Below are 18,974 nucleotides of genomic sequence, written 5' to 3'. Positions count from 1 at the left end.
CTCCCACTCTCTTTTTTACCAGGTGGGTCATGTCTTTGCTCACCTCCCATTCGTCAGATTAAACATGCACGCCCATCCGGTAGTCGTAGATGTCCCAAAACCTAGACTCCTCCATGCTGCTGAGATCAATGTCCTCCTCCAAGGCCTCCCATAGTAACCCAGGTCCATCATAATCCTTCCCTCCAGGTAAGTCGTTCTCGGCCATCCAGGGGGAATGTTGAATGACATGCTACCTTAGGGCCCGGTAAGCGTCCTCTAGCCAAAGCTCCTTACATACCAGGCTCTGGAGCTCTGTTGCCCACTCATCCAGGGGCTGCTCTCCCAAGAGACCCATCCGCATCGCCACACACTTCTGTGGCCGCTGCTCATAACTGGGGAGACACTCATCTCGCCGCCGCTGCTGGGCATTTTCCAGGGCATCATACCAGACTTCCTTTCTCTCTGCATCCCTGTAGTCCGCGGCTGCCTCCTCCTCCTCGTCATGGAACGCTGTCCAAAGACTAGTTGATTCCATCCTGCTGTATCCCGGGGCGCTGTACGGATACTAGCATTGCCCTCAATTTTGTAAATCCACGAACGGTGTCTCCGAGCGGCTTCTCCTCTCACTAGAAGACGTACTTGCTCTTCAGAATGTGCTTTATTAACAGTTCACAGCAGAACGCGTTGCGGCATGTCAGCCTTCCTCAACTGCTGTTGAGGAAGGCTGACATGCTGCAACGCGTTCTGCTGTGAACCGTTAATAAAGCACATTCTGAAGAGCAAGTACGTCTGCTGGGATTATTTCTTATGAATCTTATGGGGATTGCTCCTTTCCCGTGCAGACATTGAAAAGGTCGTGAGCTGTCTTGTTTGGAATTTCTCCTCTCACTAGGACACCATCCCACTGCTGCCACCAATGTAACGGATCTCCTGGCACCCCGACTGGGTATCTCCGTTGATGGATGCTCCTACTGTTTCCCGAGGACTCCAAGCACTCCGCTCGACACCGTAACCACCACAAGAACAAGGTACAGGAACAGCTCTTACAAGAGCTAGGGGTTATAGCCAGGGGAGTATACAGCGTATAGCAATCCCCACACACATGAGAAGAGGCTCTATGTTGAAGGCCAAAACAGGAACTCTTTATTGACCACACACGCATTGACTTTTATACACATTTTCCAACAAGAGTACCACCCCCGTGGACCTGGTTGGGAACTGAGGACATAACATAGCAGCCAATCATTTACAGTTTTACCGTTTAAACACAAAAACTATACATTCAACAAACACAATGGCATTGCCTGGGACGCAATCAATAACAGAATAGGCATTGTCTGTGACGCAATTAACAACACAATGGCCTCTGCCTGTGATATATTTAACAAACACAATGGACTTAATTACTCACAGGCATAAAATACACATACCCCAAAACACCACATATACCCATAAAAATTACATCCCCTGATAGCCTTGATCTGGGTGAACAAACCAATCCAAAAATCACCCAGATTGGTTCAGGGGTTCAGGAATTTCCTGGAAGTCGTATTTTTGCCCCAACGTGCACATGGTCACATGCCCCAAATAGTTCCAGTAAAAAGTCCACAGGGCAGAAACAGAGACTTTGAAATCCAATATGCCCAAATAGTGTCCCAGGGGCCATAGTCACAGGGCAAGAGGCTGGCAAGCAGGCCTCTCCAACTCCCAGTGACGAAGGTGCTTTTGTGGGGAAAGATTCAGTAAAACTTTTAATTTTTACATTTGAATCTGCAGCCCTGTGAAGAGCTATCGATACAGGAGGGAGGTTTTATCAATGACTGACAGCTCTCTCTTATGCACACTTATACACACAGTGATATCAATCACTGATAACCCCTCCCTCCTGTACCAATAGCTGTTCACAGGAGGTAAAAAAGAGCATAGATACTAAGTACACATGCTTTACTTAATCTTTTCCCACAAAATATACATCTGCTCAGCTTCTCCTGCTCAACAACATGGTGCTGTCAGATTGCATTGCATTTTTGGTGACATGTCCCCTTTAAAAAAAATAATACTGGCCATCTTCCATCAAGGCTCAAGCATGCTATTAGCTCCCTAAAGACAGTAGAGTCCACTAAGTGGTAAGGCAGCCACTGCACCTCCAGCAACTAGGCAAGGTGGGAGTTAAGCTTGCACACCAGCAGATTGCTGTAGAGTTGTTTCCTGACCACACATACTGTTATCAATGGTTGAAGATGGTGCGGAGGAGTATTAGGAGGAGGATTAGTCTGAGTGTGTGAAACAGTAACTGATGAGAACGATGATAATGACACTGTACTTCACATGGATGTGGCCTGGCTGCTACAAAGGAGACCGGAAGAAAGAGGACACTGGCTGCCACTTCTATTTTCCTACAGTAGCTGGTGACGCCGCATCATGTGCTTTAATAGAGCTTTGGAGACTAAGTTTGTGCTTGAATGCTATCAGCTTATTTTATTCTTTTTTTTTTTTTTTTTTATAATTCTTTATTTTCATATTTTATCAACGTACAATAAAATATCATAACAGACACATCACAGAGATATTGCATAGGTACATGGTGCCGGAAATTACAGGACAGTAATTGGAATAATACCTGAAAAAGAGGACATACTGGACATTATGTTTACAATAGCGTCAAGTCCATCTTACTGTGTCTCATGAGATGTGTCAACTCTACAGAACATTACGAGTGGACGGTTGCTACCATGCGCAACTATGACATCAAGTCGACAGTGGGGAGCAATCCGTTACCCGAACTTTAAAATAAATAATAATAAACAAGGGTTTTGGGTTACAGGGAAGAGGGAGGAGAGAGGGGGAGGGGGTACCAGCTTCTTTGACCACATATTGCCCGTCCTTTATCTATTTATCATTTGTGCATCATTTCATTAACGCATCTTTCGTCTATGTATCATTGTTAAATAAAGCAAAGCAGCCGCAGCAACATTTCTCAACTTTTTCTCAATGCAAAGGGTCCTTTTTGGGAAAGTCGTTTAGTCGCCGTGGTTACAAAAAGACACGTCTTATCTTAATGCTTGGAAGTCTCGCCATGGGTTCCAAATCTTAAGAAACTTGTCTCTAGTTCTATTGTTATAGCTAGAGATCTCCTCGAATTTGCAGATTTGATCAACTTTCTGGGTCCATTCATGATGAGTAGGTGGGTCCCTGCTAAGCCAATGGACTGGGACTAATGCCTTAGCTGCTGCGATTAAATGGGTGGCTAGGTTAAGTTTAGACGGTCTATATGAGGTTGATGCATTTGCTAACACTATGTGTTCTATCTTCAGTGTTAAAGGTGTTGTACTGACTTTGTTAATTGTTTGTTCTATTTGGGACCAGTAGGTGGCGATTGCCGGACATGTATACCAAATGTGAGAGAGCGAGCCTTCACCAGTTTCACATCTCCAACAAGCGTTAGTTTGGGAAAGATTATGTTTAAAAAGGAACTCCGGCGTCCTGTACCATCTGGTCAATATCTTGTAATGGTTTTCTTGCAACCTAACACATTGGGAGAAACCTTGTGATGTAGCTAGAATGGTTTTTGTTTCAGTGTCTGAAAGTGTAATATTTAATTCCTTTTCCCACTCAGATAGAAAGGCTGGCTTTACATCTGATTTCGGGGAGCTAATTTGAGCGTACAAGTTTCCCACTTTCCTCGATGAAGCTTGGTTTGCTTTCAGGAGAGTTTCAAATGAAGTGAGCTGCCTAATAATCGAAAAAGCAGCAAGGAATCTCTCTGTTACCGTGCGGAAATGCGCCAAGTGGAGGGCGTTTATATGTGAGGTGTTAAGCAACCTTAGTAGTTCTGCCTGTGACGGGGTTTTATTTAACGTGAAAAGATCAGCTAGAGAATGATCTTTTAGCTTAGCTTATTTTATTCTTGCAGATCTTTCTCACGGCAATGCTTTTGTCTTCCAGCACTGGGGAAAGACGGGAGATACTCGTACAATCCGCACAGATCTAGTGGCAGCCTAACTTAGCTTAGCCCTGGCATGTTTTGACCCTGCACGCCCAGTATCACCAGTTCCCAATCTTGCCATAATACAAGCAGCCATGGCAGTACCTTGCCTCTGCTCTTTATTGCAATGGCCAGCACCTTGCACCTACGATGTTACTTCCTCCTCAGCACCCTGATCCAGCTCCTAAGTCTTGTATAAAACACACAATCATCAGCATTGTCATCCTTACCCTTCACACCACTATTATCAGACTGTGATATGTTATTGTGGGCTCCTTGCCCCCCCCCCCCAAATCCCTTATATGTATTTGCTTTGAGTGCCACTGTTGCTGCCACCACTAACAAAGTTATGCACAGGGTCCACCCACCTCTGACTGAACCACCTCCTCATGGCAGTCCAAACACTGTTATCACACAAGTAATCAACAGGGAGACTACCTTGAGTATCTTCAAGAGTACATGGTGTTTTGTTGTCTCTCCTTAGGGAAAAAGACGGCGCCTAACTAGGAGAGGCAGTGAAGGCAGAGAGGATGTCACTGAAAAGTTTGAAGGCATGGTGTCAAACCAAGAGCTGACCTCCACATAATCCTGCTGTGCCCGAGAGGAGGAGTTAGCAATCCAGTCTAAAATCTCATCTTCTTTGTACTCAATAATAATGTGGTGTGAGGGAGAACTCTGGCCTACTACTACCAGCTGGATAACTGGTGCTGCTACTACCTAAAGTCTGACTATTGGATAATGAGCCCTAGACATTTCGTTTTGGACTCTTCCATTTTCCAGACATTTTATTATGAGGCCTACAAATGGAAAGTCACATGTTTTCTATAAATGAAAAGTCACAGATTTGGTACACAGGTTATTAAATGGTACAAGCAAAATTGCAAGTCAGTTTTCTGTAATTTAACCCCTTAGTGACCAAGCACATTTTTTAAAAATTGCATTCCAAGAGCTAGAACTTTTTTGTTTTTTCATAAATGTACTTGTAGGAGGTCTTATTTTTTGCAGGACAAGTTATAGTTTTTAATACACCATTTTAAGTACATGTAATGATTGATTAAAGCCAGCCGTTTAGCTAAAACCCCCTTTGTTTACGTCAGTAAAAACACGTATGGGTGGTCACTAAGGGGTTAAAGACAGAGAAGCAATTAAATGTCCCTATCCTTCTACAAAAACACTACACGCTGGTAATAATGCAATGTGTGCAATTTATGTAGTGAAATGTCTTTTAACTACATGGTCTGATGCAATAATGCGTTCAATAAATGGGTATCACAATGCAATTTTTGCAGTAAAATGGCTTAGAACTGTGTGTTCAATAATGAAGGTATAAAAATGGAGTTATTACCATAAAATTATTTTGCCATAATGGAACATTATTTTGCAGTAATATGCAAAGAGTTTAACACCGGTATAATAATGGCATTATTGTTTGCCGTAAAACGCTTTTGCTATAATGCAACACGTTTAATAAGATGAGTATAGAAATGGCATTATTAATTGCCGTAAAATGTGTTTGCTATAATGCAACGGGTTTAACATGCAAATGAATAGAATAGTTAAAAAAAAAAAAAAGGGTCATTACTTTCTGTTTGCAGCAAAAATGCTTTTGGTGTGCTGGCAATAAGCCTTTGAACTGTAGAAACTAGAGGATTTAAGAAAAACAAAAAAGTTTATGTAATAATGGATGGCTTTCTGGTAGCAAAGATCATCTGTTGTGTGGTTTAGGAGCATGTAATATGTCCCAATGAAATATAGATGGCCAGTCATATAGAGTATATTATCTGTCCTATAAATATAATGCAATGTCCTAAAACCCGTCATATGAATATAGTGCCATGTCTTTAGCAGTATTACTAGAGTTCCTCCGCATACCCCATAGCATATCTTTTTTGGTAATGAGGGTTGTGAGTGTGTGTAATATATTCTTTGCATAATACGGCACTGATTTATAGAGTAACAAAGTCTATACACTGCCGCTCAGTCTGGAAACCTGTCTGGGGAACAAGGCCAAACAAGGACGCTAGTGTATCACAGACTGGGGAGGGGCACCTGAGGAGTGAACATAGTGGCCCAGTCAGAGAGTGATGAGGTGGAAACCGCATGAGGAGTGAACATAGTGGCCCAGTCACAGAGTGGGGAAGGTGGCACCCAGGGGCGTAGCTATAGGGGGTGCAGAGGTAGCAGTCGCTACCGGGCCCAGGAGCCTGAGGGGGCCCAAAGACCCTTGTGCTGCATAAGAAGACACACAAAGCACTGAGAAAAGGGGGGCCCAAGCCTAACTCTTGCACCAGGGCCCATGAGCCTTCAGCTACGCCCCTGGTGGCACCCGCATGAGGCATCAACACACATAAATGTGTCACCAAACATTGTATTTGCCAGTTAAAACCAGATCGCAACAGTAGTCTCCTTTTTTTCTAATCTGTTTTTATTTTCTGATTGTAGATTTCTTTTTATTTTACTTCCTGAACATTATTATGGGGGTGGCTGAGCTGCTCTTAACAGTATTTACAAAGCCTTAAAAAAATTGCTTTATGGCAGCTCCATGGGCCATAGACACAGTGGTCAGGAGGGACCCTATTGTCTTCTATAGGAGATTTTTCTAGGCATGCTCTTTGACTTGTGAGGAGGTCATTGTACAAGGGAAGAATAAATAAGCTGGTGAATGGTGGATTCTGTTTTATCTATACACAAAGATCATATAATTACAGACAGGATTAGAATGAGTTAACTGCAGTAAAGTAATCTGTACAGACCAATAAGTGGTGCCAATTATCAGACATAGTGGCCACTGCAAAAACTGCAGGATTTTTGGTTTTAAATATAAAAACGGACATTGAAAATTAAAAATAACAATAAAAAATTATTTTAAAATAACTGAAAAAGTGATTGAATCAGCAGGTCATTTTCTGATGACACATTCCCTTTAAATGTATAAATTACTAGTTTTACTGAAACTTTTCTCATAAAACTATACATTAATCTGCTCAGCTTCTCCTGCTATACAACCTGCTGTCTGCAGATAGCATTAAATAAAGGAAACAAAGAAATCATAGTTAAACTAATGAGGAAAGTGCTCCCCAACCTTTACCCTTAAACAGGGCAGCACAGTACGACAACATACCTCATGTTAAGATATGGATTGTCTTACTGCAAGAACGGAGAAACATTTCTGACCATTTAAAGGGGTTGAGCAGGCATATTTTTCACCTCAGGATAGGTCATCAATATCTGATTGGCGAGGTTCGAAACCTGGCACCCTAGACAATCAGCTGTGCTCCACGCTAGAGCTACTTCCTCTTGATTACACTGCCCATTGTCTCGCCGATGCAGTGTAATTACAAATACTTGCTCCATTCACTTGAATAGAGTGAGTACTTGTAATTACTCTACACCGCCACTGCAAGGGAGAAGACGTGCAATGTAATAAGGAAAAAGGAGCACTCGCATGGAGTGCTGCCTCCTTTTCAAACAGCTGATCGACTTGATAGCTTCAGCCATCTTGGTTGCTTCCATTTTCCAGTGTACTTAGTGCAGGGAGAGATGTGACAGGCGCAAAGGACAGTGTTAGGAAAGACTTTATTTAGCAAAAAACAAAAAACGATTTAGCAGTTCAGGGAAAGATCATTCATAGTGTAGGGAAAGGATAGGGAGGCATTATCCACACTATAGGACTATAGGCAGAGAGCAGGGTCCAATAGGGAAGTGTAAAGCCTAGGTAATAGGAGCTATTACTATTACACCTTGCTGCCCTAATTTGGGGATACAAATTGCAGTTATACTACTGCTATTATGTTGTTTTCACTATATGATAGCTCATTAATTCCAGCAAACCTTGCTTGTTTTTGGGGTGAAAGTTCTGTGTGATACAGCCAGTTTTGTGGTGTATTAACCCCTTAGGGACCACACACATTTTTTTTTTTTATTGCATTCCAAGAGCTAGAACTTTTTTGTTTTTTCATCACTGTACTTGTATGAGGTCTTATTTTTTGCAGGGCAAGTTATAGTTTTTAATGCACCGCTTTAAGTACATGTAATGATTGATTAAAGCAAGCTGTTTAGCTAAAAAAAAACCTTGGTTTATGTCAGTAAAAAGGCGTATTAGTAGTCACTAAGGGGTTAATAGGAAATACATCTTATTAGCCGTTCTGCGGTGAAAGTACATTGCGATACAGCCATTTTTGGGGTGTATTAATCGGACATTTAAGCATGTCTTATTAGCCGCTCTGCAGTGAATTTACATTGTGAAACAGCCATTTTTGGGGTGTATTTAAAGGAAATCTAACTACGTCTTATTGGCCGTTCTGCGGTGAACTTACATTGTTATACAGATATTTTTGGGGTTGATTTATAGAAAATATAAGTACGTCTTATTAGCCGTTCCGCTGTAAATTTAGATTGTGACAAAGTCTTTTTTGGGGTGCATTTATAGGAAATACAAGCCTTTCTGCAGTGAATTGATATTGTGACACAGCCGTTTTTGGGGTGTATTTATAGGAAATACAAGTACGTCTTACTAGCCGTTCTGCTGTGAATTTACATTGTGATACAGACATTTTTGTGCTTTACGTTTAAATTAATTCTTCTATTTTACAGTATGTCAGACAGACAAGTGACAGGCCCTTCAAAGGGAATGGGCAGTGGCCAAAATGTTTTTGGCGCAGGCAGAAGTAGCAGCAGAAAAAGGGGGTGGCAGCAGGATTCGCAGCAACAGGCCTGAGCTCCCCATGTCATCTAGTGGTCATGTCTTGTCCAGCCCCCACCTGTCCTGAACCTTCCTCTGTCATTTTCAGTTCCCTCAGCTCAAGAAGTATTATATGCCATAGGCTCCGCTCACTTTTCAGCAAGGACGAGCTTCTAGAAGACAGTCAGCAGCTACTGCCCAGCCAAGATCTGGAGGAGAGAACCGCCGCTTACTCCAATTGGCGGTGAAGTAGTGATGATAAGAGTCACATGGGAGCTAGTGTTGTAAGCAGTCAGGTTCCTGTCCCTGAGACCATTGAGGGGGACATCAGTGATGTGCAGACAGTAGTGGATGATGATAGAGCCGATCACACTTGGGAGCTGGGTGAAGAAGGGGCTTCATCAGGAGAAGAGGGTGGCAGCTTTCACGTGAGGCAGCAGCTGAGCCAGCATGGCGGTAGCATGGCAGTAAGTCAGCAGGGTGGCAGCAGTGCGAGGTTGGGAGACAAACGTGCCCGGGTTAGACCACCTGCTTCACAGGAGCCTACCTGCCCGGAAAGTAGCGGTGCAGGCGTTAACGGACACAGAGGTAGCAGGCAGTTAGTGCGGAGTGTTGGGGGGGGGGGTAAATGCCATACTCAATGGTGTGGCAGCTCTTCATCAAGCCGCCGGAGGAGGTGAACATGGGCATTTGCCAAATCTGTGGGCAGAAAGTGAAGCGTGGCAAGGATGCCAATGTTGGCACCACGGCCCTGTGTGAACACATGCAGCATCACCATAGAGTGGCCTGGGAGAACCGTGGCTTCGTTGTAGTGGTCCAGCTTACTGCAGCAACCGCTGCATCTCCCAGTGACCCGCACCCCTTTTCATGCAGTTAAGACTCAACCACCTCAGCCGAAGGGAGCTGTCTTTCCTTCTCATCATCTACTGGTCCTGATGTTCCTGCTCCTTCTCCTTCTCCTCCTACTCCTCGTCAGTCATTTCATCAGCAATCAATCACCGAAGCGATTGCAAAAAAGACAGCAGTATGCGTGTACTCATCCAATGGCACAGAAGCTGAAGGTGCTCCAGGTCAAGTTGCTGGCACTGCAGTCCCTCCCTTTCCAAGTTGTAGACTCTGCACCTTTCAGAGAACTGATGGTTTGTGCCAAGCCAAGGTGGAGAGTCCCAAGCCATCATTACTTTGTGAAAAAAGGCAGCTGCACACATATGTTGAACAGAAAGTGGGCCAGTCCTTGAGCCTGTCAGTGTCCGTTAAAGTTTATGGCAGCGCCAACGTGTGGAGCTGTAACTACGGTCAAGGACAATATATGTCCTTTACGGCCCACTGGGTAAATGTGGTTCCTGCCCAGCCACACCAGCAACTTGGCCAGGTGAGGCCACTGGCACCTCCATGTTCTCAAGCTGTGGGTCCTATGCCAATGTCCGCCTCTGCCTCCTCATCCTCCATCGTGTCCTCAGCCTCCACTGCAGGGACAATTCAGAGTGCTCCTCCAGCATACCACATGTGCAGAGCACAGCGGTATCACGCATCTAGTTTGCCTGGGTGAACGGAGTCCTCCATCAAGAAATCGAATCCTGGCCTTCTCCACGACAATTTAAAATCTGAACCATGGTCACCGACCATGGGAAGAACATGGTGTCAGTGCTGCATCAAGGAGGGCTGAGCCATGTCCGCTGCATAGAGCACGTGTTTAATCTGACTGTAAAGAGGTTCCTGAAGTTTTCCACCCATCTGCAAGACACCCTGAAAATAGCCAGGAAACTGTGCATGCACTTCAGCCACTCTTACACTGCAAAGCACACCCTCCTTGAGCTGCAAAAGCAGAATAGCATTCCCCAACATCAGCTGATATGCAATGTTTCCACCCGTTTGAACTCCACCCTCCATATGTTGGACCGACTATATGAATAGAGAAAGGCCATAAACGATTTCTTGATGATACAGGCAAACAGAGGTACTCCCCTGTGCAACTTCGATGTTAGCCATTGGCAGCTCATGCGTGACACCTGCCGTTTGCTCAGGCCCTTTGAGGAGGCCACTTTATTTGTCAGTAGCCAGGACTACGGGATGAACAACATCATACCACTGCTTCATGTCCTGTAACAGATGCTGATAAATCTGGCTGGCCAGGGGACTGATCCTGTCTTTGGAGCAGCCATAAGGCCTGTATGACATGGTCACTATTTTGCATTAGGCTATGCTCATGATTTGGTAGCCAAAAGTAGAAGTCGGTACAAAACATAGAAGACATGCAAATATTTCATTCAAGTGTCATCTCTGTTTTGGAGCCACTCCTGTTTTTTTTTTGTCCTTAGCAATACTGATGAATTACTGACTGAGTGAAGGCGGATGCTCAACAGACATGATCAGTTTTTTGGATCAGAAAAAGGGCAAAATAATAAGTGACGTGAACACAAAGTTACTGCTGACACCCTCTACACTCTGTCAGGGGGCTCAACTTGTATCAGCATTTAACAGAACAGGTTCTGCAGAAATATGTCTGGAATCAGCTGACAGTGTAAAAGGAGTGCTCTCTTTCACTCTATATTACAATCTTGGGCTACTGCATAGTTCTTCATACCTGACTCACATTGACCTGTAAGGTTGAGGTCACACTTGAATTATTTGGTCAGATTTGGCCCTGTAACTAACCAAATGACTGCAGTGTGAAGTGATTCTAAGAGTGACACCTGTCATCTGCGTGTCATACTGACTGACAGTACTGTTTCACTACCACAGCAGACTCCCTATTCATGTTTCTGCAAGACACAGTGTTCTACATAATTATACAGGCTCTCTACAGCCAGGAAATAGCTGTTTATTAACGCGATTCGTCACAAATAAATTCGGATCAAATAGATTTTTGGGGGAAAATTCGACAAAACGACCAAATCGAATTTTTAAGAAATTTCTAGTCCCCACCTACCAGATATTCATGACCTATCCTGAGCAGTGATGGCCAGTTCGCATGTGAACATATGCGGGCTGCCATCTTTTTTCACAAGTCCGGCGAGGCACAGGTAAGCCCTTACCTGTGCCGCGAGCCGGTCTGAAAACAAACGCGGTCACCGGGAGGAGGCAGTTCCGAGAACAGCCCGATGAAGGCCCCCGGTGGCTGTTCTTGGAACTGCCTTCTCCCGCTGACTGCACTTGTTTTCAGACTGGCTCGCGAACAGGCAAGGGTAAGGGCTTAAAAAAAGATGGCAGCCCGCATATGTTCGCGGGCGAACAATGCAAACTGGCCATCACTGATCCTGAGGATAGGTCATCAATATATGCCGCCTTGCAACCTCTTTAAAGACGACCTGTCATCTCTACAGATGTCTGTTTTAGTACATAACTGCATTCCACATGAAATGACAGTTATGGAACATTTCTTCTTATGGCTTTATGTTTTGCCATTTTTCTTTTCTTCTTGTTAGATGTTTATTGATAAAGGTACAGATGGGTGTTACCTGTTGGGGGGGGGGGGGAGCCCCTGCACAGTCTAGCAGTGCTTAATCAGCTCTGTCAGTGGCAAACTGTGCGGACATACACCCTTAACTGGTAACATCCATCTATACTTTTATTCATAAACTTTTAGCAGGAATAAGAGAAGAAAGGCACAATATAGAGTCATAAGAAACTCTTCTCCATAACTGTTATTGCATGGGGAATGCAAGTAGCACAGGAGAGGTGACAGGTCCTCTTTAAGATGCTATTTAAATAACTAAACAGTTATAGTAACAGTTTTTAGGAATAATTTTGTCATTCTAGCTTGCTACAGAGCCTTATTATTTTCTATGTATGTTGTGCGTTATTAATAACTTAAATTATTGTAAATAGATTTTTACATACAGGATATGTAGATTCTTTGGTGTTCTCTTTGTTGTCCCGAAAAGCAAATTGAACTAGCAATCCCATAGCTGCAGGGAGTTCTCCTTCCATTAAAAGCTTTGATCCTGAGCGACTCACATGGGCTGAGTGGAAAAGTTGGCGTGGAGTTTGCCCATATGTTTTTATCATAGTTTCTATAGCCCGCCTCTGTACGGGATCTTCAACTGCTGAAACATCCATTCCAAAATAAGTCTAGAGGGAAAAACAAATCATAATTCTAATGACATGAGTTCCATGTGTATGCATTATTAAATAGGTTGTCTCAGCACAAACATAGATGGCATATTTCTGGAAGGTGCCATCAATATCCAGTCAATTTGGGTCTGTTGACCACAATCACCCCCCTCTACCAACTGCTACAAAAACATGGAATTCTGAGAACTGGTGGGGACCACGGTGAGCAAAAAACTCAATACACAAGTATAGGTGCCACCAACTAGAAGTGGATGCACATTTTTTCTGATGTGCCTCTATATGGAGTTGTAATTGCTTCTCAGTAAATGACAACCAAGTTTTATTTTACTCTGAGAAAGTGAAAGACTAATTTAATATGGCAGTGAAGCCTGTCGATACTCTTGACATGCAAACAAAAGGAAGAAAACTGTCTCTAGTGCCACATATAAGTAACTACCCTAAATGTCCAGCTAAGCAAATAAGAGTCGTGAATTGGAGAAAGCCACTTCCAGCCACCTCTGGGATCGGCTTATCTCTGCAAGAACAAAAGTATTTATATTTGAAATCCAATATCTGCCATTGGGGGACAGCAAGGAGGCTCCTATACACATTAGATGGTCGAGAGTTTGGCTGACATTTATCTAATGTGAATGGCCTTCTAACCTCCAATACATCAAACAACCTTGAAACAAGACTGGAGATACCAACAAGATAGTCAACTGTTGGCAAAAAGACAAAATAAAAACTCTACTATATCTATAAGTACTAAATATAATAATAATAATGAAAGTTGGCAAACACTCCAATGTCTGAATTGTTAATATAATGCCATTTTAAGGTTTTGGGTAGAAACTGAACATCTCAATATTGATAATGTAGAATAGATTATTTTTTTAATAATTAGACTTACAGCTGGATGGAAAACATTGATAGCTTGAACAGCAGCACGTCCTTTCTGTTTATAGCCAAATACCAAATCAATCCAGTGACACATGGTTTGAGAAACATAGTCTGACTCAAGAGCTTGTCGATGAATCAGGATGAAAAGTCGAGGATCATTCCGTGCCCAAGGTGGAAGATTTACATGATTTACACGTTCTCCGTTTTGACGCATTCCAAAATCAAAGCCTGTGTAATTTAAATACACATGTATAAAAAAAACATAAAAGACCTATGCCAATCCTGACGTTAATGGACTTTTCTAGTTTTATGTAAATAATGCTTACATTTAATCTGTCAGAATACTATATCACGCTGTTTAATGTGGGCATTGCATAAAAACAGGTCTTAATTACTATTAGCACATATGTCACACATCCCCCCCCCCCTTGTATTAGGATGGATAACTGGCTATCCATGTAAAATATGGACTTGCATAGTCTACAATACCAGAGGCTGCTTTAAGTTAATGGTTCTCTCCCCTGGCTCACTGAAGGTCATGCCAAGCAACAGACCCCTCTTAATGATGTCCATTTTCCTAATATGGCACGTGTTAAATGTTTGTCATGATAAGGAGAGCCATTTAAGTGCATTAGAGATCCCTTTTGTAATAAACAGTAATTACATACCTTCTCTGTTTACTAAAAATTCTGGTAAGTAGAAAAATTCTGGAATCAACTCTTTTACATCTGTCATTGATTCATAAGAAGACAATCGCCACGTTGTATTCATAGAATGGAAGGTTCTGTCAGGGATATCAAAGCTTTGATCTGAAATGGAAGCAATGCAAGGATGAAAACCATAACAGTCACTTTTAAAGATAAAAAAAATGTTTGTGCTGTATTTTATAAATACATTTTAAATAACTAGTTAAAGGGACAATTTTAACGCTATATAGCCTATGGAAGTACCACCAGTGCCATATGGAGGACTTAAATAGTTGTTAAGGCATAGAAAATGCAGTTTAGCACAACATGCAAATGACTCCGCAAGTGCTCCTTGGGGCAGTCTTGAGCACATCAAGTGCTTAGACACTCCTCAATTAACGCAAACTCACCCTAGACCTATCAGTCTTTTACAGCACACAGACCTTAAGGCCCCCTTCACACGGGCGTCGCGGGTGAGGGTCGGATGCGTTCAGGGTGCATTGCGGGAAACCCGCGCGAGTAGGCACGCAATTGCAGTCAGTTTTGTCTGCGATTGCGTTCCGATGTTCAGTTTTTTCCGCCCGAGTGCAATGCGTTTTGCATGCGTGTAAGAAAAAACTGAATGTGGTACCCATGCCCGAACCCGAACTTCTTTACTGAAGTTCGGGTTGGGGTTTGGTGTTCTGTAGATTTTATAATTTTTCATTATAACATGGTTATAATGGAAAATAATAGCATTCTTTAATACAGAATGCTTAGTATAATGTTAATTGAAGGTTAAAAAATAATAAAAACATAACTCACCTCATCCACCTGATCGTGCAGCCGGGATTCTCTTCTTTCAGGATCTGAAAAAGGACCTTTGATGACGTAATCACGCTCACCACGTGGTGAGCGTGGTGACGTCAGCGCAGGTCCTGCTGAATGAAGATAGAAGATCCTTCTATCTTCATTCAGCAGGACCTGCACTGACATCACTAAGCTCACCACGTGGTGAGCTCTATTACGTCATCAAAGGTCCTGTTGCAGGTCCTGAAAGAAGACAATGCCGGCTGCGCGACCAAGTGGATAAGGTGAATTATGTTTTTATTATTTTTAACCCCTCAATTTTAAATTAGAGGGGCAAAGGTTTAAAAGTAATATAAGGAAGTATTACTTTACTGAGAGAGTAGTGGATGCATGGAATAGCCTTCCTGCAGAAGTGGTAGCTGCAAATACAGTGAAGGGGTTTAAGCATGCATGGGATAGGCATAAGGCTATCCTTCATATAAGATAGGGCCAGGGACTATTAATAGGATTCAGATATATTGGGCAGACTAGATGGGCCAAATGGTTCTCATCTGCCGACACATTCTATGTTTCTATGTTTCAATTGACATTTTAGTAAGCATTCTGAATTAAGAATGCTATTATTTTCCCTTATAACCATGTTATAAGGGAAAATAATACAGTGAATTTACTTTAATGGGGTCCGGAGTTGCTCATCCCTATCATCTCCTAGCAACCATGCGTGAAAATCGCACCGCATCCGCACTTGCTTGCGATATTCACGCAGGCTCATTCATTTCTATGGGGCCTGCGTTGCATGAAAAACAGAGAATATAGAACATGCTGCAATTTTCACGCAAAGCCCAAGTGATGCGTGAATATCACCGCTCATCTGCACAGCCCCATTGAAGTGAATGGGTCCGGATTCAGTGCGGGTGCAATGCGTTCACCTCACACATTGCACCCGCGCGGAAAACTCGCCCGTGTGAAAGGGGCCCAACTTAGAGATGCACTTCTTTGTTTTTGTTTCTTTTATTGCTGTCACAGTCTGAATACTAAATAGGGGATCAATGCAATCAATCAACTTCATTGCTTTCATCCCTTATTTAGTTGCTATATTGTAAAATAATGAGCTCCATTTCCGTCCGTTATTGCTCCAAGTGACCACTGCTTTGCTAGCTGATTCACATAGCATCTGTTGTGTGGACCATTAGATTATGTTTACATAGAAGATTTTGATGCTGTCTGCTGAGGCTGCACACATAGGATGTCGAGATGGATACCTGCAGTGGCTTCAAGTGGTCATTAGACATGTCCCTTCTTTGTGCGGTCACAGCTTTAGGGCTCATGCACACGTCCATTGTCTGGCCGTGCCCGTATTGCGACCTGCAAACACTGTATCACAGATGTGGATCCATTCACTTGAATGGGTCTGCAATCTGGAAGGAGCAGTGCGGAATGGAGTCCAGGAACCCCATGGAAGCATTATGGAGTGCTTCCGTGGGCTCTATCTCTGTGCCTCCGCACTGGAAAAATATAAATAAAAAATAATAGAACATTTTTTTGCGGTGCGGACAGATCACAACCTATTCAAGTTTAATGGGTCTGCATCAACCACACAGATGGTGCAAATTGCGGTCCCCAATGCACGGAACAGCCGGCACATGTTCTTGTGCATGAGGCCTTGAGCCTCATTCACACGTCAGTGTTTTGGTCAGTGATTTCCATCAGTGATTGTGAGCCAAAGCGAGGATTCAAGCCTCCACAGACATGAGGTAAAAGGGAAAGATCTGCACCTATTCTGTGTTTACAGCAACCCCTGGTTTTGGCTCAAAATCACTGATCAAAACAATGACATGGCATTAAAGGGATTAAACTGCCGGTTTGCACCAAAATTCCAAAGACAAATTCGCCATGTAAACGGGCCCTTAGTACGTTTTTTTATGCATAAGACCATCTGTGCGAGTCTTAAAGTACACTCACATGTTGTGGAAAATTCTGCCAGAAAATCTGCAACATTAAACCCTTACCGACCAGCACCAAAGTACTACGGCGCGCTGATTGGGTGGGTGCAGGAGCTTCGGCAGCTCGAACAGCTGCAGGGGACCGGCTGTTCACGTCAGCCGGACCCCTGATGTATGCCGGCGCATTAACTCTCACTATGCCGCGGTCAGCGCTGACCGCGGCATGTGCGGGGTTGTGTGTGACGGGACCCGATGGCTGGGACGGCAGCCCGATGCCTTCCTTAGGCATCGTGGCTGCCTTCCCTGTTAGCCTGTGAGATCCAGCCCCCTGGATCTCACAGGCAGGAAGCTGTAAGTGTATTACACTGGTAATACACTTACAGTCAATGCATTACAATACAGATGTATTGTAATGCATTGTACAGGGGATCAGACCCCCAAAAGTTGAGGGGAAAAAAAAAGTTAAAGGAAAAGTTAAAATAAAGTTTTGCATAATAAAAAAAATAAGTTTCAAGTAAAAAAAAAAAAAATAACAACTTCTTTTTCCATAATTAAGTAATAAAGATATCACACGATCCAATATGTCAAGTGAATGTAGTAAAAAAAAAAAAAAAAAACAGTCCCCTTTTCCCTCACAAAAAGTGTAATACCAAGCGATCAAAAAGGCGTATGTACCTCACAATGGTACCAATCATCTCATCCCGCAAAAAATGAGACCCTACCTGACAATCGTCTAAAAAATAAATAAAAATTAGGACAGTCAGAAAATTGAGGGGAGGGGCTGTGGCCACTGTGCCACCAATGAAGATAACTCTCTCATTAATTCATATACAGGATGCGGGAGCTGGCTGCAGAATCACATAGCCGGCTTCTGACCTCTATGAGCGTTAGCTGCGATCTGCGGTAGTTAACCCCTCAGGTGCAGGGTTAACTACCGCAGATCGCAGCTACCGCTCATAGAGGTCGGGAGCAGGCTATGTGATTCTGCAGCCAGCTCCCGCCTCCTGTATATTAATTAATGAGAGAGTTATCTTCATTGGTGGCGCAGTGCGCCTCCCCGACCCCAGTATTAATCATTGGTGGCGCAGTGCGCCCCCCCAACCAAGCCCCCCAATATTAATCATTGGTGGCAGTGGCCACAGGGTCCCCTCCCCCCTCCTCCTGAGTGGAAGTTCCGATCGGAGCCCCAGCAGTGTAAGCCTGGGGCTCCGATCGGTTACCATGGCAGCCAGGACGCTATTGAAGCTCTGGCTGCCATAGTTGGCTCCCTGCTGCTGTGTGCACAAAGCACAGTGCAGCAGGGACAGTGTGAGGTCCTATTCACCCTGATGGAGATCTATCAGGGTGAATAGGACAAGGCTTCTAGTTCCTAAGGGGGCTAATAGTTAGTAAAAAAAAAAAAAAAAAAAAAGTAAAAAAAACCACACCAAAATATTAATTCTAAATAAAAAATAAAGATTTACAAAAAAAAAACTACATGTTAACAATAAACATTCATTTTCAGCAGATTTGTGTAGGAATTTTTATTTAGTTTCAAAAATGAAAATTCACAGAATATCGGCATAAATTATCGGCTATCGGCCTGAAAGTTCACAGATTATCGGTATCGGCCCTAAAAAATCAATATCGGTTGATCCCTAGTTTCCACTGTAGGGGTACGTCAGGGTCTCTTCAAATACAAAATGGTGCCCAAAAACCATTCTAGCAAAATCTGTCTCCAAAAACCATATGGCGCTCCTTGCCTTCTGACCACTGCCACGTGCCCCGACAGCGCTTTACTACCACATATGGAGTATTTCTGTAAACTGCAGAATTATAGTAATATATATTGAGGTTTAGTTTGCTGTTAATCCTTGCTGTGTTGCAAGAAAAAATTGATTAACATGAGAAAAAGGGATAAAAATGAAATTTTAAAATTTCGCCTCCATTTCCCTTTAATTCTTGTGGACCACCAAAAG

The 18,974-nt window shown here is 43.1% G+C and overlaps 1 protein-coding gene across 2 annotated transcripts in view; it reads right to left on the bottom strand.

Moving 5' to 3' along the window:
* LYST (lysosomal trafficking regulator) overlaps positions 1-18,974 on the bottom strand; it is a 736,927-nt gene that overhangs the window by 63,560 nt on the left and 654,393 nt on the right. For both annotated transcript variants that reach the window (XM_040429442.1, XM_040429443.1), the window contains 3 exons: positions 14,267-14,407; positions 13,609-13,826; positions 12,486-12,716 (listed from right to left, as the gene is read on the bottom strand). In XM_040429442.1, coding sequence (XP_040285376.1) covers positions 12,486-12,716; positions 13,609-13,826; positions 14,267-14,407 — 590 coding nt within the window. The remainder of the gene's footprint in view (positions 1-12,485; positions 12,717-13,608; positions 13,827-14,266; positions 14,408-18,974) is intronic.

Source organism: Bufo bufo, chromosome 4 (assembly GCF_905171765.1).
Source record: "Bufo bufo chromosome 4, aBufBuf1.1, whole genome shotgun sequence".
NCBI classification, from domain to species: domain Eukaryota; kingdom Metazoa; phylum Chordata; class Amphibia; order Anura; family Bufonidae; genus Bufo; species Bufo bufo.
The sequence above is the reverse complement of the archived record's forward strand: the minus strand, read 5'-3'. Positions and strand labels throughout refer to the sequence as shown.